At 39.6% G+C, this 21325-nt stretch overlaps 1 protein-coding gene across 1 annotated transcript in view; it reads left to right on the top strand.

Moving 5' to 3' along the window:
- Window positions 1-21325, top strand: part of brwd3 (bromodomain and WD repeat domain containing 3) — a 111114-nt gene that overhangs the window by 80086 nt on the left and 9703 nt on the right. The window contains exons 29-37 of the mRNA XM_060832604.1: window positions 3724-3785; window positions 4225-4380; window positions 4539-4659; window positions 14151-14276; window positions 14379-14457; window positions 16102-16155; window positions 16779-16928; window positions 19354-19506; window positions 20142-20425. Coding sequence (XP_060688587.1) covers window positions 3724-3785; window positions 4225-4380; window positions 4539-4659; window positions 14151-14276; window positions 14379-14457; window positions 16102-16155; window positions 16779-16928; window positions 19354-19506; window positions 20142-20425 — 1185 coding nt within the window. The remainder of the gene's footprint in view (window positions 1-3723; window positions 3786-4224; window positions 4381-4538; window positions 4660-14150; window positions 14277-14378; window positions 14458-16101; window positions 16156-16778; window positions 16929-19353; window positions 19507-20141; window positions 20426-21325) is intronic.

Raw genomic sequence — 21325 nt, forward strand, 5'->3', positions numbered from 1 at the left:
CAAAGGGATTCTTCTCTTTATTCGACAAGGCATGGAATATATGAACAAAAAAGTCTTAGTACAGATTTAAAAGACATTGTTTAAGCTACACATAGCATACTATTCACGGTTCTGGTTGCCACACAATCTGAAGAATGTTATAGACAATAGGTGCAGGAGTCGGCCATTCTGCCCTTCGAGCCTGCACTACCATTCATTATGATCATGGCTGATCATCCTCAATCAGTATCCTGTTCCTGCCTTATCTCCATAACCCTTGATTCCACTACCCTTGAGAGCTCTATCCAACTCTTAAATGTATCCAGAGACTGGGCCTCCACTGCCCTCTGGGGCAGAGCATTCCACACAGCCACCACTCTTTGGGTGAAGAAGTTTCTCCTCATCTCTGTCCTAAATGGTCTACCCCGTATTTTTAAGATGTGTCCTCTGGTTCGGCACTCGCCCATCAGCGGAAACATGTTTCCTGCCTCCAGAGTGTTCAATCCTTTAATAATCTTATATGTCTCAATCAGATCCCCTCTCAGTCTTCTAAACTCCAGGGTATACAAGCCCAGTCGCTCCAGTCTTTCAGCGTAAGATAGTCCCGCCATTCCAGGAATTGACCTCGTGAACCTACACTGCACTCCTTCAATAGCTAGAATGTCTTTCCTCAAATTTGGAGACCAGAACTGCACACGATATTCCAGGTGTGGTCTCACCAGGGCCCTGTACAGCTGCAGAAGAACCTCTTTGCTTCTATACTCAATCCCTCTTGTTATGAAGGCCAGCATGCTATTAGCCTTCTTCACTACCTGCTGTACCTGCATGCTTACCTTCATTGACTGGTGTACAAGAACACCCAGCTCTCTCTGTACTGCCCCTTTACCTAAATGGAATCAATTTAGGTAGTAATCTGCCTTCCTGTTCTTGCCGCCGAAGTGGATAACCATACATTTATCCACATTAAACTGCATCTGACCACTCGCCTAACCTGTCCAGGTCACCCTGTAATCTCCTTACGTCCTCCTTGCATTTCACCCTGCCACCCAGCTTAGTATCATCAGCAAATTTGCTAACATTATTACTAATACCATCTTCTATATCATTAATATATATTGTAAAAAGCTGCGGTCCCAGCACTGATCCCTGTGATACCCCACTGGTCACTGCCTGCCATTCTGAAATGGAGCCGTTTACCACTACTCTTTGTTTCCTGTCAACCAACCAACTTTGAATCCAAGTTAGTAATTTGCCCCCAACCATGCGCCCTAATTTTGCTCACTAACCTCCTACGTGGGACTTTATCAAAAGCTTTCTGAAAGTCCAAGTACACTACATCCACTATATCTCCCTTGTCCATCTTCAGAGTTACATCCTCAAAAAATTCCAGAAGATTAGTCAAGCATGATTTCCCCTTCATAAATCCATGCTGACTTTGACCTATCCTGTTACTACTATCCAGATATGTTATTGCACTGGAGAGGAGATTTGCCAGGGTGTTGCCTAGGATGAGTTTCAAATATGAGGTGAGATTGACTAGGCTGGGTTTGTTTTCCTTAGCATAGGAAGCTGAGGAGGAATCTGATTAAGGTGTACAAAATTGAGACACATAGAAGATGAAATCTTGACAATCTATTCTCCCCTGGCAGATGTGTTTAAGACCAGAGGGCATAAACTTAAGGTGAGGCGCAAGTAGTTTAGAAGAGATCTGTGAAGAATATTTTACACAGTAGTAAAAGTACAGAACATTTTGCCAGAGAGGATGATGGAAGCAGATATTCTCGCAACTTGGGAGAAGCATTTGAATGAGCATTTAAAATGGCAGGGTGCAGTAGGTTATCGACCAAGTGTAGGAAAATGGGGTTAGCGTAGCTTGGTGTTCGTTGTTTTCCCGAGACGTGGTGGCCCATAGGGCCAATTTCTATAGTGTATGACTCTGAGTCTGTGCCAGTATCTATTTGGTTAGGTCTAAAAAGAATCTCATTACTTGAGGCTTATGTTATAGGCCAACCTATTGGAAAAGGTAGAGGACCAAATTTTCAAGGTAACTAGACAGGTTTAAACTTAAGTTAATTATAAAGTGCTTTAATTATCTCAAAACCAGTTGCATTAGTAATAGTGTTTAGGGCAGAGAGAGAGAGAGAAAAGTTTCTGAAATGTGCTGAGGAGAATTTTATAGAGCATTAGGTTTTTGGTCCAATGAGAAAGAAGTCATTGCTGGATGTGGATCTGATTCTGGTGACTGAAGTAGCTCAGTCATTAGGGGAAGATTTCAGGTGATATCTTCTGACTACAAATCAAGAGCAAATAGTTTGGGTATATTCTCACATGGGGTAAAGGACCAACAAAGCCAGTGCTTCCTGGATGACAAGATATACTGAGTAAGCTGAAGCAGAAAAATATGTATCTGATGAATCTCAGTTGATACAGGTTGGAATGAATTTGAATACAGAAATTTTGAAAGGACAGTGAAATGTGAGGAGAGTGGTATAACTAATGTGAAAGGAAAGAAATTTTAACAATAGAAGTATGGTAAAAGGAGGAGTGAGGCTTATGTCAGGAGACAGGCGAAGAATATCTGTCTGATTGCACCTTACTTGGATAGTTCGTTGGAGATCAAACCCTGCTCTTTTTGGAGTTGTCAAAAATTAAGATAGGCAGATTGCCCAAATTTATTCAGGTTAATTTTGTTTTTGTTGTTAAGAATAATTATTTGTTTATAAATAAATAAAAAGACTCTAGCTACAGCTAAATAATTAGGAATTGTCTGCATATAACTTTAGTAGTTAAAATGCAACGCCCATAGATGCACACAAGGTTTTGTAGTTAGAAGAAAATACGGGAAATCAGTGGTCCCTGTTCACAGGATATGCTGAGATGATCTATGTGCTAATAGTATGCTGCTTTTCTGTTATCTTCTCAAGATGCTTTCACTTACTTGTAAGAGTCACAGACCCATCGCTACTTGTCGCTAGCTAAATCTCTATTTGTACACACACTCAGCTTGCCTACATCTTTTCCCTACTGTTGGTTCAGCCAGTTGCTGTGTAAGCAGTGCGTACAATGAGTGTCAAGTTACTTGTTTTCTAAAACATGCATAATCCTTTGCCAATCCCTGACTTTAAATCAGTTCTTTCTTCCCTATTTCAATCCATAATTAAAAATAAGAGACCATCTTTACCAAGAAAAGAGGTGTTACCAAAACCATTGTTTTGTTTTAAAATGCTGGTTATTAAGATACTGATGAAGCTAAGAAATCACTACCTTGGCGCTTTTTGACGAGATTATAGGGTGAGTTAATGAATGCAATTTGGTAGATGTAATGTCTGTGCATTTCCAAAATGCATTTAAAATCTGATGCATAACCAGTTTATCAGCAAAATTAAGCCCTTGGAATAAAAAGAGTATTGGCACCATTGATACAAAGATGCATAAGTAAACAAAATAAAGTAAGTGGATGTTTTAATTGGGAATTGAATGTTAATTTGAAATAAAATTTGCAAGAGTATGGGTGAAAATACAAGAGAGAGGCCAGTTAAGCTGCGCTTTGAGTTGGCATTGACATGTCAGCTTAACAGCTGCCTCCTCTATGACCATTTTTCTCATCTTTATTCGATATTCATTTTCCCTTTTGATCATGCACCTCTTTTTAAAATATACAATAGCTGTGATACTAAGCACATCTGATAAAACTTTGAATCTGCAATCTTAAAGGTTCTTTAAATTATTTTGTGGTATTTATAGCTGGGATAATAATGAGTTGGAGAAGATGAGCCCATGGGACATGGAGTCCATTCCTGATGATGGTAGGACACTTCAATTAATTTTGATAATATTGTATTGAAATGCATATAAAACAACTGTATGTAAAATCCCTTCACTGTTCTTTGCATACCTGAAGTAAATAATTTTACTTTAATTGATTTAAGTAATTTTCCCCTATTTGCATGACTTTTGGTCAAGATCAAGAGAAATTGAGCATTTGTAGAATGTTTTCTCAGATAAAATCTAGTTTTTGAAATTCTCTGATTACATTGTTCATTTTTGACATAGCAGTTAGTCTATTTAAAAGTTAATACTTCTCAAATAGATACACTGACAGCAGTCACAATTTTGTACACCTCTGCAGCGTAGGATATTTTTATTATAAATGAGCTAGAAACCGCTTCCTACAATCATTTTGTTACTTCTCAAAAAAATGCAAGACATCCATCTTTTTAAAATCAATATTGTTTGCTTTTACAGCTATCTATCCTGAAGAAATTGGTGCCAGTGTCCCTGTAACTCCAGAAGAACTGAAGCGCCTGTTATATAAACCTCAGGAGGGTGAATGGGGATGTGGTTCTGCAGATGAAGAACATAAGCGTATCATTCAGGGAATCAGTCAACTGATGACACTTGGTAATTGCTCACTGCAGTTATCTTCAATTTCAAATTATTGCCAATGGCTATTGTGTAAAGATTCAGTTTCTATTATCGTTTAAGTCAGATATTTGGAAAATGAATCTTTTAGAAAAACCAAAGAAGTGCGAAGTGTGTAAATTTAATTTATTCTCCAGAAATGGCTGCACCATTCTCTGCTCCTGTGGATCTCTGTGCCTATCCGCTGTATTGCACTGTGGTTGCGTATCCAACAGACCTAAGCACCATCAAGAAGAAATTAGAAAATGGGTTTTATAGGTGAGTTATCATTTCTGCTTCAGGAAGGAGGTTTCCTTCAATTCTTTGCAATTCTCCAATCCTAATTACAATGTATAGGGGTAGTGGAACCTTCCATTTTAGCATGTTGTGTGGGACCAGAATCATGTCTAAACCAGGGTAGTGAAAAGGGTAATGGATTTCTTATTTGAGTGGCATTGTTGAACAAATTACTAGGTTGGTTGAATTCCGTTTTGGCTGGATTTTGAAGTCAAATATGATGTGAATCTATGACCCTTGGGCACCAGTCCATTTCAATAATTTATGTCCGATTTTTTGAATGTAATTGACCTGTTATGTTGTGAAATGTAGAAGCCTAGAGGCTTTTTCCTCTGGTTGTGGAGCAAAACAGGAGTTAAAAATGTAAGCTGGAACTGACTTCGTATTATACACATTTCAGTCATAGCCAAATACTTGAACTATCAAGTGCTGAGTAGAGCACATACCCAATGTGATGGTGTTCAGTTCCAATGCAGGATGAACTTCTACAACCAAAACCTTTATCTGAATTCCCTTTTTATCTTCTATAATATTTTTAATAGAGACATGAACTTTCTAGATTCTGGTCTTTTTGTTTTCCCCACACATTTGCATTGTTTCTCAAGTTTTCTAATGCAAGTTTAAAAAATTGATTCTCAAAGACTTTTCTCACTTTACGGTCTGTACTGATTGAACTCATCTGCCTAGTGTGTTGGGGGATAATATTTTTTATTCGCTTCAGGGACGTGGGCAACCAACATTTATTGCCCACCTCCCATTGCCCTTGAGAATGTGGTGGTGTGCTGTTTTTTTGAATCACTGAAGTACACAATGGTTGCCTCACAATGCCCCGAGAGGGGAATTCTAGAGTTTTATCCAGGTGAGTGGCTTGGAGGGGAACCTGTTCCCAGGTTTATGCTACTCTTCTAGATAGAAGTAGTTATGGGTTTGGAAAGTGCTGTCTAAGCATCTTTGAATTTCTGCAGTACATCTTGTTGATGAATAACATTGCTGCAACTGAGCATGAGTGGTGGAGGAACTGAATGGCACCACATCCACAAACAATCAAGTGGATTGCATTGTCCTGGATAATGTCAAGCTTCTTGAGTTTTTTGGAGCTGCACTCATTCAGGCAAATGAGCAATATTCCATCATTTTCCGGACCTGCACCTTCTAGAAGGTGCAGCGAGTCAGGGAGGTGAGTTACTCACTGCAGCATTCTGCGACTGACCTGCTCATGGTCACTTTATGTGGTAAGTCCAGTTGGGTTGCTGCTCAGTCGTAATCTTGATGTTGATAGTGAGGGATTCTGTGATGGTAATGTTTTTAAATATCAAAGGATGGTGGTGGCTAGGTTCTCTCTCAATAGAAATGTGATTGTTACTTGCTACTTGTTAGTCCAAGCTTCCTAGACCTCTCCATTTCTATCTCGGGCTCCCCTTCCTAGACCTCTCCATTTCTATCTCGGGCTCCCCTTCCTAGACCTCTCCATTTCTATCTCGGGCCCCCCTTCCTAGACCTCTCCATTTCTATCTCGGGCCCCCCTTCCTAGACCTCTCCATTTCTATCTCGGGCCCATCTCAGACTCCTCCCTCCCCTTCCTAGACCTCTCCATTTCTATCTCGGGCGACCGACTCAACACAGACATCTATTATAAACCGACTGACTCCCACAGCTACCTGGACTACACCTCCTCCCACCCTGCCCCCTGTAAAAATGCCATCCCATACTCCCAATTCCTTCGTCTCCGCCGCATCTGCTCCCAGGGGGACCAATTCCAACACCGCACAGCCCAGATGGCCTCCTTCTTCAAAGACCGCAGATTCCCCCCAGACGTGATCGACGATGCCCTCCACCGCATCTCCTCCACTTCCCGCTCCTCCGCCCTTGAGCCCCGCTCCTCCAACCGCCACCAAGACAGAACCCCACTGGTTCTCACCTACCACCCCACCAACCTCCGCATACAACGTATCACCCGCCGCCATTTCCGCCACCTCCAAACGGACCCCACCACCAAGGATATATTTCCCTCCCCTCCCCTATCAGCGTTCCGCAAGGACCACTCCCTTCGTGACTCCCTCGTCAGATCCACACCCCCCACCAACCCAACCTCCACCCCCGGCACCTTCCCCTGCAACCGCAGGAAATGTAAAACTTGCGCCCACACCTCCACACTCACTTCCCTCCAAGACCCCAAGGGATCCTTCCATATCCGCCACAAGTTCACCTGTACCTCCACACACATCATCTATTGCATCCGCTGCACCCGATGTGGCCTCCTCTATATTGGGGAGACAGGCCGCTTACTTGCGGAACGCTTCAGAGAACACCTCTGGGCCGCCCGAACCAACCAACCCAATCACCCCGTGGCTCAACACTTTAACTCTCCCTCCCACTCCACCGAGGACATGCAGGTCCTTGGACTCCTCCACCGGCAGAACACAACAACACGACGGCTGGAGGAGGAGCGCCTCATCTTCCGCCTGGGAACCCTTCAACCACAAGGTATGAATTCAGATTTCTCCAGTTTCCTCATTTCCCCTCCCCCCACCTTGTCTCAGTCGGTTCCCTCAACTCAGCACCGCCCTCCTAACCTGCAATCCTCTTCCTGACCTCTCCGCCCCCACCCCACTCCGGCCTATCACCCTCACCTTGACCTCCTTCCACCTATCCCACCTCCATCGCCCCTCCCCCTAGTCCCTCCTCCCTACCCTTTATCTTAGCCTGCTTGGCTCTCTCTCTCTCTTATTCCTGATGAAGGGCTTATGCTCGAAACGTCGAATTCTCTATTCCTGAGATGCTGCCTGGCCTGCTGTGCTTTGACCAGCAACACATTTGCAGCAAGCTTGAGTATTCTCCAGACTCGTTGTGTTTGGACGTGAACTGCTGCAGTGTCTGAGGAGTTATGACTGGTGCTAAATGTTTATGCAATCATTGGCAAACATCCCCACTTCTGACCTTTATGATGGAGGGAAGGAAGCAAGCAGAGTGGCACAGCGGGAGCATGCTGGGCTCATAACCCAGAGCTTGGTGGATCGAAACTATCCTCTGCTATTTGCTTGTTCCCATTACCACTGCAAGTGTGCATGTGCCGTGCCTATGACTGTTGTTACAAGTATTTAGAGTCTAGCTACAGGGAAGCAGTTATAAACTGTCAGTGAAAACGGGTTATGGGGTAGAGGGGGAAAACTGCAAAGACACTTAAGTTGTTCCCAGGTCATGTGGCTGAAATCTTTATAATTCTTGCGCTGGCCAATATATTGCTTTGGTCTTCTTTCTCCAGATGCTTCCAATAACTGGTAAGGGACCCAACGTGGCTGGTTCAGTTGCAAAATCTGACTCATCAGTTAACCATCTTACAACAACTTTTTCAGGTTTAAAGTTAAAATTGACTGTTAAACAGAGAGACTGCTTCTGAGCTGGAGAAGACTTGAGCATCTCTAACTTTTATTCCCAGCTCCAGGCTGCTCAGTTACCTGAGAACTAATCATACAATTGTTGCCAGGCAAAAGGTTTCTGTCAATGACTGGTTACCAGTCCATAGACCAAGCAACTTAGTGTTGCTAACAAAAGTTCATCATGCACCCCTTGGCTCCAAGTCATCTGCAACTTGTTCAAGTAATTGTTTAAATAGTGCTTGGCATGGATGTCAGCTTATTTGCTTTCCAAACATACTGACAGGCTTTCAAATAGTAGTTTTAAACAATTATTTCTAATTTCATTCCACAATACTTTAAAAAGTATAAAAATGAAAAGACAGTCCTCAGACCAGATTTAAACTACTGCTGGAAAGGAGGAAGACCACCTGATGTAAAGAACTTTGAGAGTACATGTAAATTATCAGCTTTTAGTATTGTTTGAAAATCTTCTTAATTTATAGCACTTCCTTTTCTCCCAAGCCCAGGATATACATATGATGGCTCACAGCATAAGCCACATTGGAGATAGGTGAAGAGTTTTTAAAAAAAATTAGAAATCATACAATTTCCTCTGCAATATACACAATAAGGAACTTAGTGATAATACTGTTTGATTTATTTAGTCATTATACATCAAGTCTAATAATATGAGTATACAGTGCAGTTTCCATAATATTAAAACATTATATCCTTTATCCAAGATGTGTTAGAGTAGAAATCATAAAAGAATTAATGACAGTAAATTTGATTTTACACCAATCACACATGATTTTAGTACCAACGTTTGCATTGAATTGGATCAATTTAGTATTCATAAAACAGAAAATCCCAATTAGAGGGTTGAGATGTGCTAACCAAAGTACGCATACAAGAATGAAAAAGAATGAAAAAGAATCCCCATCAAATCAGAAGTAGGTCGACAAAAATAACTACCTATGATATAAGTGAAACATGAATAATCAGTCTAAACGTTGTTTTGTATTAGCTTAAAATAGCTAGCTGAAATTTACAGCACAACTTAACATTTATCCTTACTGTTAGAAACACAAAGAAGCAAAATATTGTAGGTATGCTTATTCTTATTCGTATAGTTAGTTATCCACGCAATGTTGTAAATGTATTTTGGTTGAGAGCAAGAGAACCTAAATCTGTTGTTGGGAGTAAATCAATTGCAAAAAGTGCAGTGAAAACTCTCAATAATATAATATGCAGATAAATGCTGCAAATTGAAAACATCAAGGCATTGACACCTGAAATCCTCTGCCCAGCCCTCTGTTATCAGAGTATTAGAGTATTGTAGGCACTGAAGGATGTCAGTCTCTCAATACTTTCTAAGGTGTTGATTTTAGAGTGTTCATGATCTAAATTAGGCAGCCAATAATTTAATATAATTTTCTGCAGTTATTTGAGAAGTAGTTAGACGTGGTACATTTGTATGATCTGTGACAGATGAGAATGCTTTATTGATCCCGGAACCATTCTGTCGAAGGGAGGAACAGAGGCAGTACACTCCTAAGCCTCAAATGTCCTGTTGTCTTTTGTGGTGGTCTCTGTTCCAACATTCTTTGTTCTTCCCTCGGTCTTTCCTGATCTTTACTGGTCTTTTCTCAAGGGAGGTTACGTGGTTCATCTCCCTGGATCTTTTCCCTTCCTCCCCTTCTGTCCCTGTTAATATACTTTTATCTTTGGAGACTGGCCATCAATGCTTGAAAGTTAGTTTTCGTTCCTTTTAAGACTGAAACCTTCTGTTGTTTCAGTATACTGCATTGATATTGGAGTAGGGTAATGCCTAATCAAATATTTGATGTGATTCAAGCTATTGATTCTTAAGATCTTTCCTCTGTTTTCTTGTAGAGTTTTTTTTACATTTGGTGAAGGCTGATTACTAAGTGACACAGTTAGATTAGATCTCATGCTACACTGAGGAAAATCAAATATGGTGTGCGGAGTGAGACAGCTTTAAGAGCCAAACTAATTCTCAAGACTGGGAAGAAATTGTGACGGCTTCCTGATCGTTGTCTTGTTCCAGTACCCAGACTTCCAATTCAAGTGCACATTCTCTTAACTCTGTGTTCTGTTTGGCAGATTAAGTCAGGAGTATTTGGCTTATAAAAGACATGTAGGTAGATTCAGATCCATGCAAGAAAAGGATGTTCCTTCTGCCAGGCCCCATCACAGAGAGGTTAATTTGGGCTGTGCTTTTTCTAGACCTACACTTTAAGCAGTCAAAAGTTGGGAATGCAATTGTTCTTGTGTGTAGAATGTGTTTGTCTAATTTACTATTGTTCTGGTAACTGTGATTTATTTAGTGCTCTACAGACAATCCCCTCCATTCCCCTGTTCATCTCAATTTAAGGAATATTTTTGATTGTGTTTGCTCAAAATATGAGGGTAGTATTTCTGAGTTTGGTGTCAGTAATAATACTTGTTAGAAATTCTAATTTCTTTCATTTGCAGAATGGCTAGTCAGATATACATCGTCAATTCTATGAAGCATTACCAAAATCTTTTTCTCAAAATTTAAAAGGTGCTTTAATTATTTTTATATATTTACTCATGAGGCATGAAATCATAAAAATTGATTAGTTTGGTGTTTTTAAACTTTGTCAATCATGGATATCCAGTTCCTCTTCAAAGCAGGACAGTTGTCTATAGGTTGTGTGACAGAGTTAACATTTCAGATTGGCAACCTATTTCTCTCAGGGGAAGGTCATCTGTCCCTCAACTCTACACTGCCACTCAGTAAGATCGTGGCTGATCGGACTGTGGCTTCAGTTTCATATTTCTGTCTGCTTCACACAAATTTGATTCCCTTGTCGATCAAAAATCTGTCTCATACAATCTTGAATATATTTGACAGCTGAGCCTCAAACTCTGAAGTATAGAATTCTGAAGGTTAAGGAACCGCAGAATGAATTTCTTCCTTATCTTCTTAAATGGTGAGCTAACTTACTCTGATGCTTTTGTCCCACGTAGTAGCTTTCCCCCATCAAGGGAACATCGCCTCAGCGTTGATCCTGTTAAGTCCACTCAGGATGTTACATATTTCAATAAGACTCATTTTCTAAACTCCAATAAGTATAGGCCCAATATTATTCAGAATAAATGGAATCAATCTATTGCATTCTCTGAATTTCTTCCAATGCAATTAGTCTTCCTTTAAATAAAGAGAAAAACTGTATGCAGTGGTCTAGGTATGGTCTCACCAAGACTTCTCCAATTTTATGATTGATACTGCAAACAAGAAGCCAACATTCCATTTGCCTTCCTAATTACTTGCTGTATTTGTAAGCTGCTTTTTTTTATTATTTATTCGTTTGCGAACATCCAAATTGTTCTATCCTGTAGAATTCTGTAACTTTTCTTTACAAGGCAAGATACGATTTTGTTATTCTTCATACTGAATTGAAGAACCTCATATATTTCATATGCTTTTTCTTCTGTTGCCCACTCAATGTGTTCACAGCTGTCCTCCTAGCTTGTTTTCTGATTTCTCATTGTAAGGTCAAAAATGCGTACAGTAAAAAAAAACCAAAGAACCGAATGCTGGAAATCAAGCAAATACACAAATTACTAGAAAGCTCAGCAGGTCTGACAACTGTGGAGAGCAAGCAGAGCCAAATCCACTATTTATATTCTTCATAAGAATATTTTTGGATTTTTTTTTTCTCAGCTTTAAAGAATGCAAAAAGCCACATTGTACACTGCAGCAATGTCATGTGAGTTCTTGGTGCGACATGGCCTGCTTCAAGCCAAATATCCATCATTACTTGCTTGGTTTCTAGATTTGATGTGCCAGAAATATAAATATTCCAGTAAACCTAATTTCATATGTTTAATTAGGAACAATCTCTAAAGGACAAATATGATTGTCCATGCATTTATTCACACTGTTAGAATTGCTATGAAAATTGGACAAGATAATCAAGCCAACCCATAAGGAGATTTTGGTGACAATTATTACTGTCACAAATCCAAGCTGCACTGTTGTGTTGACCGTTCTGTTTCCTTATTTCTCTATACCATACCTGGAGCTGAGTGGACAAGTTGCAGGTTTACGAGAACGTAACTGAGAATGATTTTTATTGTAATTCATTGCACACTCTACCTCACTGGGAGCAGCAGATTGACAGGATGTTAAAGATGTGCCCTGCCAGTACACAGGCCCATTATTTGTTCCTGCTATGTCTGTATCATCTTATCGGGAGTATATTTCTTTCATTCAAATTACTTGTAAATGTGCTTAATTCTACTATTCCATTCATATGGACACTTTGCCTGGGATCATAGTCTGTCTGTCTTCCGTGTTCTCCACATGATATTTCCCATTGTTGTTTTGATATTGGGGAAATGTCATTCTACGTTTCACCTTGGTCACCTGCTGCTTGACCCAGCTTGTTGACACATGATATGCCTGGTGCTGCTCCCTGCTCCTGCGCTGTTCATTGAATTAGGATTGATCTCCTGGCTCAATGGTGGATGTGGAGTGGGAAAATACCCACCAGAAGTTAAAAATTGTGTCTGAATGAAGTCCAACAACACCTCGTGAATGACCAGTTTTAAGTTGCTAGATCTTTTTGAAATCTGTTTTGTTTATAAATGCAACGTAACAGTAGGATGGTAACCCAGCATATTATTAAGAAGTAGTGGTCGACACTCCTCTGATAATTAAAACCAAAAAACCTGGACCTCTCCTCGTAATCTGATAAAAAAAAATGTGACAAGGGGTATATTCTACTTCTCACCCCCACAATCTGTTATAAAGGAGTGATTAAATGAAATGAAATCCTTTCACTCATTCTATAATTAACTGGTAAGAAACTGAACAATCCCTCTCCAACTACCTATTCCCGAATAAAACAAGCTTCCGTTGTTCCACTTGTATAAATCCAGATAATAAGAAAACAAAATTAAAATTGACCTCTCAAAGTTCACACAGAACGTGTCTTCCAGAATGCTGCTCGTTCTTTCTGCTGATTCTGTTTGGCAAGTTTTCTGTCATTTTGTCAAGAATATTCATTAAATGTGCCTTATACTTTTATAGATGGTACTTTTTAAGAGTGTGTGGAGATTTTTTTTGTGAGACACAAGTACTTCTTTCTCAGATGGTAGGTTTGCTCTCTCTTCAGATGACCGTTGGCTTTTCCCCTCTATCCAGTTGCCCCTCTGTGATGTACTCCAAATGACACATCAACTCATAATATGATTAGTTTCAGGTTGGCAATACCATCAGATTTGAAATTGATTGGTCCTTAATTTCCAAGTGCCTTTTTAAATTAATTGGCTAAATTTAAACTGTTGTCTGGGTTAAAAACTGCTTGGCCTGCTAACTATAAATAGCTTTTTGATACAATGTGTCAATTTGAGGACCTGCAGCTACTTATCCGCACCCCAGCTTTTAAAGGGATATTGCAATGCTTTCCCCATTTTACAGTTTTACCTTTTTTTTAAATAGCAACTTCATGACAATATGCTGTCAAAATTGAAAGCAACTGCGTCAGGTAACTTAGTGAGAATGAGGTCAAGTACATTTTTTTCAAGTGAATGTTCTAATCACCTGTTGCACACCCAGTCTACCATCTATGTCCTTTAAGGCTCAGTCAGTAGTGTTAAGCCTCATTCAGAGTATAGTCTGTACCTTTGCCACACTTAATGCTTCTTTCAACTTGTGCACAATTTTGAGGAGTACCAATTCATCAGCTGAGGAGTGGGACTGCAAGTTGTAATCAGGAGCTTTCCTTACCCATGTTTGACTTGATTCCATGAGATTTCATGAGGTCCTGTTACTTCACTGAGTAGATCACACGTTATCACCACCTCTAGACTTTTCTAAATTTGCCAGCAGTTTCCTTCCTTTCAAACCACTTCCTTCTTTCTTCCGACTAAGTTTGCTGTGATTGGAATTTGAGTATGGAAGTATTAAATCAATATGTTTGATTTTATTTCTTATCAATGAATTGCAGTGAAATGGAAAAATAACACTTGTGACAAGTGACTGGTACATTTCAATGTAGTTGTGGATTCTGCTGAATTGATGGTGGATACCCTATTAACTTTTTGACTTCTGAATTCTAGGACTGTTTCTGCCCTGATGTGGGAAGTAAGATATATTGAACATAATGCTAGGACTTTCAATGAGCTTGACAGTCCTATTGTCAAGTCTGCCAAGTTAATTACAGATACATTACTTCAGTTCATTGGGTGAGTTGACTGTTTTTAAACTTTAAGGAAACTGCAAACTTTGCTGTTCATATGATTTGCTTTTATATCATAGTTTACCAGTTACCCTTTTGATATTTATAGGGACCAGAGCTGCACCAATATGTTAGAGCTGTATGAAAAAGTTAAGACAGAGGAACTTAGCAGTGATGAAAATGACAAGGTAAAAGATCTTCACTAAGTTAGCATCAAAAATGCTCAACTAAAACCTGGTTTACTTTCGGTAAAGAAATTAAATATGGGGTCTACTCTGTTTCAAATGCAGTGAAAGACATTGGAATGATTGTTTCTTGATTTCAAATCAGAAATAGTAAATAATGTCCTTGTGGATGATTGGGTAACATTTAACATAATGATACTTTGAACACATTAGAGCTGTTCAAACAAATTGAGAGAGAACAGCATTTGAGCAGACAAAAGAATGTATGGTGGTCAGCTGGAGAGATTGGCAAACTGCTAATGGGGTCCATCACTGGGTGAAAATGGGTTGACTGTGAAAACTTCAGCCTGTGTGATGACAAAGCCTGGGATATGGGGGTGTGTAAAGGTCAAAGAAGCAGGTTCTCAGGCCACCTTTTTCCTCATCCAAGGATTTCCCACCGCACTGGTTGTTAGGGCTCTCAGCTGTGTCCGATCCATTTTCCAGAGTGTAGACATTAAATTTCTTCAAGGCCAAATTGACAATTATTTTACTCCACAAGGATGTTTAGAACTATGGGAGGCAGACAGCATGGTTGAATTGAGATCAGGATCTGCCTAGATTTTATTGATTATGTGGGGAAGCTTGAAGAGCCAAATGGTCTACCCCAGCTCCTAAGTCATTTGTGCAGTCATTTAATGTAATACACAAAATTTGTTAAGCAATTTTGTCTGTTTATTGATGTTGACGTTATAAAATAAAATAATATTTGGCAAAGGCTGCAGTTTGGAAAGGCAAATCAGGGCAGGACTTATACACTTATTTGTAAGGTCCTAGGGAGTGTTGCTGAACAAAGGAGCCTTGAGTGCAGGTTCATAGTTCGTTGAAAGTGGAGGTGCAGGTAGATAGGATAGTGAAGATGGCATTTGGTATGCTTTCCTTTATTGGTCAGAGCATTGAGTATAGGGGTTGGGAGGTTGTGTTGTGGCTTTACAGGACATTGGTTAGGCTACTTCTGGAATATTGTGTGCAATTCTGGTCTCCCTCCTATAGGGAGGATGTTGTGAAACTTGGAAGAGTTCAGAAAAGATATACGAAAATGTTGCCATTGTTAGAGGGTTTGAGCAATAAGGAGAGGCTGAATAGACTGGGGTTGTTTACCCTGGAGGGTTGGAGGCTGAGGGGTGAGTTTACAGAGGTTTATAAAATCATGAGGGGCATAGATAGGCTAAATCGACCAAGTCTTTTCCCTGCGGTGAGGGAGTCCAGAACTAGAAGGCATAAGTTTAAAGTGAGAGGGAAAAGATTTAAAAGGGACCAAAAGGGTGACTTTTTCACATAGAGGGTGGTGCAAGTATGGAACAAGCTGCCAGAGGAAGTGGTGGAGGCTGGCACAGTTAAAACATCTAAAAGATGTCTGATGGGTAAATGAATAGAAGGGTTTAGAGGGATATGCATCAAGTGCTGGCAAATGGGGCTACGTTATGATAGGATATCTGGTCAGCATGTGTGAGTTGATTGGAAGGATCTGTTTCTGTGCTGTATATCTGACTCTTATCTCTTAAGTACATGCTGCCTGAATAAACTTAATCTACAAAATAAGCCAATTTAATTGAAAGCTTCCTTTAGAACCGCATAATTTTTTAACTTTCTTTCAAATAAAACTAGGAAATAGCTGCAGAACTAGATTCTGACGCTCCAGGAACCTCCTCAGACACAATAGTAAGTATAAAAGTGCATACCTGTTGAAAATTTCAGTCATACTTGCACTGTTTCCTGAAGTTGATTTTTCTGTCATGACAGTATACAATTTTTTTTTGTCTATTATTCTGTACAATATTTTGCAACCTATTCTTGTAATGTAGCTGCAGCTAAGAATTTTCAGTTTTCCCGATTCATTATAATTTTGCTTTAAAAAATTCTCACCCATTCTTCCTATGAATGTAGCAACCAAACTAATAAAAAAGATTGATAATTGTACGCATTATTACTCCTGATAACAGTTAGATGAAAGCAGTTCCATGTGGCCAGGGCATTCTCATTCTTTGCTCATGCTGTTCCTTTGTCCCTTCACTATGTGAGAGACATAGCTACATGTGACTGCCTTCTCTTGAAAACTAGGAAAGCTGGGTTCCAAATGTAGAAAAACTGTAACAGTGACTCAACATTATGCCTATTTCCAAGGGTGGTGTATTTATAAAATTAATGTCATGCTAACTGGTTTAATAATTTATCAGTAAAGTAAAATCTGATCTCCTTCCGCCATCTCCCCCTACCTCTCCTACTCTGAATCCTCCCCAACCAATAAAAATTGCCTTTCGTTGAATCTATTCTCTTTATGTTAGCATCGGCTCCCAAGGCAATTGAACAGAAGGCCTGCATTCAGTACTGATGCGAATGCTTGGAAAGAGCAATGCAGAGAATTTCTGAACCTCATGTTCCAGTGTGAGGACTCTGAACCTTTTAGACAGCCAGTGGATCTCTTTGCATATCCTGTAAGTAGTGCATTTTCTTAGATTGTTACATTTTAAAATACACATCAGCTTTCTTTTTGAGGTTTCTGCTTTTAGGATGTGTCTATAGCACTCAGGGATGTCCTGTACCTTGAGTTTTTTAACATGGAGTAATCTTACTTACGAAGTAGGGCACCCTCCTCTTTAATATTAGTAGAGGAGATATATTGCATTTAAAAGCATCAGATTTTTACTGAAACCTTTGATAGAATATTTTGAGCACATATTCCTAATTAGGTAAGTAAAACTCCTTCCTATTGAATGATTAAAGTATTACAATATAAAAAGTGGGCAGTCTTGCAGGTTGAAATTAAGCATAACAGCAGGTGTTGGACAGTAATTTCATGTTTTATTTTATGTTGGTGACCCAGCAAGGCTAGGATTGTTCCAAAGCAAGTGTAACTTCATGTTGATCTTAAACCTATTTTGAATATCAAGATCAGAGCTGATTTTTAAAGCATCATGGAATGCCACACTATCTGAGGAAATCTTATTTTGCTTTGTGTTTAGGTGGTGTGACTCCAGATTCAGATGGAGTTGCAGCAAAAATCATCCATCTTTTGACCGCTTTTTGTCTCGGAATGTTTAGTGCCTTGTTTAGTATGGCCTAGTGTGGTTCAGTAGCTGCACTCTGACATGGCAATGTCAACACATTAGCTGCAGTGTGAGACAGTGAGCTGACAAGGTGCAATATTCAGTGGCCTCAAGTTTTCTCAACCATCTTCTTTGTTGAGTTTTTCTTTCTCCTCCCTTCTAATGTCCCTCCAGCACTCAGCTGCCAAAGCTTTGGCAGCTATCAAGAACTATCTTAAGTTTACACTGTTAGTATCTGCTATCTTAATATCTCACGTCCAGCTGTCCTGCTTTAGAAGATGTGGGCTTCCAACAGGCTGTAATGCAGTAACTGCTTCATCATACAAAGGTCTGTGTGGATCTATGGTATCATCAATCAATAAATGTGCCCAAACCAATATTAATGAATGTATGCTAAGTGAAGTTGGCATTTTTCTTCTTGCATGGGATGTTGGCGTTGATGGCTGGACCAGCATTTATCACCTAACTGCCCTTATGGTGGTGGTGAGATGCCTTTTTGAACTGCTGCAGTCCTTTTGGTGTACATAGACCACAGTACCTTTAGGGAAAGTGCTCCAAGGTTTTAATTCAGTCGTAGGGAAGGAAAGGTGATCTTTTTCCCAGTCAAGATGGTGAGTAACTAGGAGTGGAACTTGGAGGTGGTGATCCAACGTATCTGCTACCTTGTCCTCCTAAATGGAAATGATCGTAGGTTTAGAAAGTGCTACCTGAGGAGTTTTGGTCAGTTTCTGTAGTGCTTGTAGATAGGGGACACTACTGTTAGTGAGTGCCTGTACTGGAGGAATGGATGTGGTGCCAATCAAATGTGGTGCTTTGTCCTAGATTGTGTCAGTCTCGAGCCAGATTATAGTCTAATTTATTAATATTAATAACATCCAGCAATACGTTGTGTCATCGCATTGACAATAAAACGCTAGTATCCTGGGCCATGACATTTATATGCTGTCGGCCTAAGCAGACTGCTTACAGACATTAGTGTCCATGCATTTGAAAATGTTCCTCCCATAGAATACATTTGGCATAAATCAACTCTCAGAAGAGGGCTTAACATACATTTTTGACTTAGATCTCCGGCAGCTTAAGTAAACTACTATTCATTTGGTCAAATGCCTTGGTGAGATTGGAGGCAGTATGTAATAGTCGCCTTTGTTCGTGACGTTTGTCAGGTAGCTACCAGATTGAGAACATCATGTTAATTGTAGAGCTTCCTGTTCTGAAGTCAGACTGGGATTCAGGGTAGTTGTGTTCAGCCAGGATTTGCAGTTTGATCGGAGTAACATAGGCAATACCTTTTACAATGTTTCTGCAAGAAGATGCCTTGAAAGCCATTGCTATTGCTGCAGTAGCCTGCCTTGCACAGAACTGTATTCTTTGAATCCTACATACCTGGGCATTGTCCTTTTCCAGCTAAGAAATTTGTGCAGATGCTGCACAAGTATGGTTTTCCATACCTGATGGATTCAGGCAGTATAGCATCAGCACCTTGAGTTTTGCTAGTGATAGGTAAGTTGCAACCTCTTATTGATATTAAACCAGAGATTGAATGTTAAGGCAAAGTAACAGGCTACTTAGAGAGTGACTTCACGTTTGGTCGAGGATGTGACTGCCCAATGTACAACCATATCTACAACTCCATACAACTTAATTTATTAAAACTGGTTTGTTCAAATTTGATCTTAAAGAAATTGGGTTCTTGAAGTTTGATTTTTTCCATTGAATTTGAGGAGAAAATCTGTACTGGGAACATGTATTGCTTAGTTGATGGAAATATTTCAACCTGTCAGTTACAGTATATGTTCATTCCATTTTTAAGGACTATCGCGATATCATCGATGTTCCAATGGACTTCAACACTGTAAAAGAAACACTAGAAGAGGGAAATTACGAAACCCCTTTGGAGTTCTGTAAGGATGTTCGGTTAATATTCAGCAATGCCAAAGCCTACACACCCAACAAGAAATCAAGGGTAAAAAGAATAATTTCTTTTGGAAAGGATTGTAAGATATGTGATTTACTGTTGACCTGCTCCTCATTGGGAGACTAGTTATCAAAAAGCATTGATGTCGAGGAACATTTTTAACGTTTGTTTTGTGATGAAGGTAAATGGTTAAAGTTCAAATTTTACATTGATCAAATTTGTTTCATTGGTAGAATTTTTAACAAGTTGATTCATTGGTGTGTAAAACCAGTATGATGTAATGTGATGAACATTGTGACATCTGTCAAGTAATCTGCTTCTATAAATTTGAGGTGGCTATTCACTGAACAGGACAATAGGAAACAGTAGAAACATTGCTTCCACTGGATTTACATATCTACATCAAATCAAAATATTTTCTGGTCCTGCCAATTTATGCAATAAGTCTAATTTTATTATGTGGCTGTTGACAATCAACCCTGCAACAGATTTGACTCGCATCAACAAGTTGTTTAAAGGAGAGTAAGCATGAGTCACAATGCACTAATTAGACTTTTTACTTCCATATTTTATGAAATTTAGTAGAAAATGTCAGGATGCAGCCAGCAGGATTTTGACTTTCCTCTAACGGTAATAAAGTATTATAAATTACAGATGTTTACATGATATATTTATGGTTACAGATATACAGTATGACACTCCGGTTGTCTGCCTTATTTGAAACGCAAATTAAAAGAATAATTTCAGACTACAAGTCTGCCTTGAAGTGCCAAAAAAAGAATAAACCACGACAGAAGTACAGAAAGAGGTTCAAAAGCAGCAGCAGCAGCAGCAGTAGCAGCAGGAGCAGTTCTCGGTCTGGGAGCAGGAGCAGTTCTCGGTCTGGGAGCAGGAGCAGTTCTCGGTCTGGGAGCAGGAGCAGTTCTCGGTCTGGCAGTGGTTCAGGTTGCAGTAGCAGAGCATCCAGGTAAAACAGTAAGCATGTTTGTCCCGAGTTCCTATCAGTGTGTTCTATCATGGCATGTGCATATTTTCTGAAGTAAACAAGAGAGTCTTTGTGTGATTAGCTGTAGTGTATGATTTCAAGAAGAAAAATCAGTTGTTTTTCTGATAGACCACATTCCCTGCTTGTCTGACAAGAGTTTGCTGAAGGCAATGCCCACAGCATTTTAGCTGACTTCTGTTGTCAAATCATGCAAATTCCTATTTATCATCAAATTAAGTTGCAGATCACTTGGGCAAACCTAATGTTTGATTTTCAAAGCTATATAATTCCTCACATTTTGGAATATGTGTAGCTTTTTAGATGTAAATTTTTTCTTGAGTGCAAGATTTTGACTTGAGAATCAAAGGGAGTAATGAATTTATTAAAGCCTTGATAAAATTTGAATTGATATCCAAGGCAATTATGAGATTCAAAACAATGATAACCTATATTGTGTCCAGTACCAAAATTTTAAAACTTTGAGCATTTCACTTGTAAACTAAAAATAGGCTGGTGATGAAATCATTTTAAACTCAGTCCACATATTCCACATCTCAGGTGATTACTTGTTTGTGGTGGCTTCCATATAAAATGAGGGAAGTTTGAAAGATATATTTATGAAACTTAAAAAAAAAGAACACCACCAGACATCTCAAAGTCCTTGTGGGGACAAAGTCCTGCCTTCATGTCGAGAATATACTTTAGTGCAATAGTGGTGCCATAGAACACGACATCACTCTGAGCACATCTAACAACTTAAGACTCTGCATCTCTGAGGCTTTATGGACTGTCAACAGCAGCAGTGTTGTACTCCACAATCTGACCTGGCATATCCCACTTGACCATCTAGCCAGTGATTCAAATGTGGTGTCATGGAGAGTG

The sequence above is a fragment of the Hemiscyllium ocellatum genome, chromosome 11 (assembly GCF_020745735.1).
Source record: "Hemiscyllium ocellatum isolate sHemOce1 chromosome 11, sHemOce1.pat.X.cur, whole genome shotgun sequence".
Classification (NCBI taxonomy): domain Eukaryota; kingdom Metazoa; phylum Chordata; class Chondrichthyes; order Orectolobiformes; family Hemiscylliidae; genus Hemiscyllium; species Hemiscyllium ocellatum.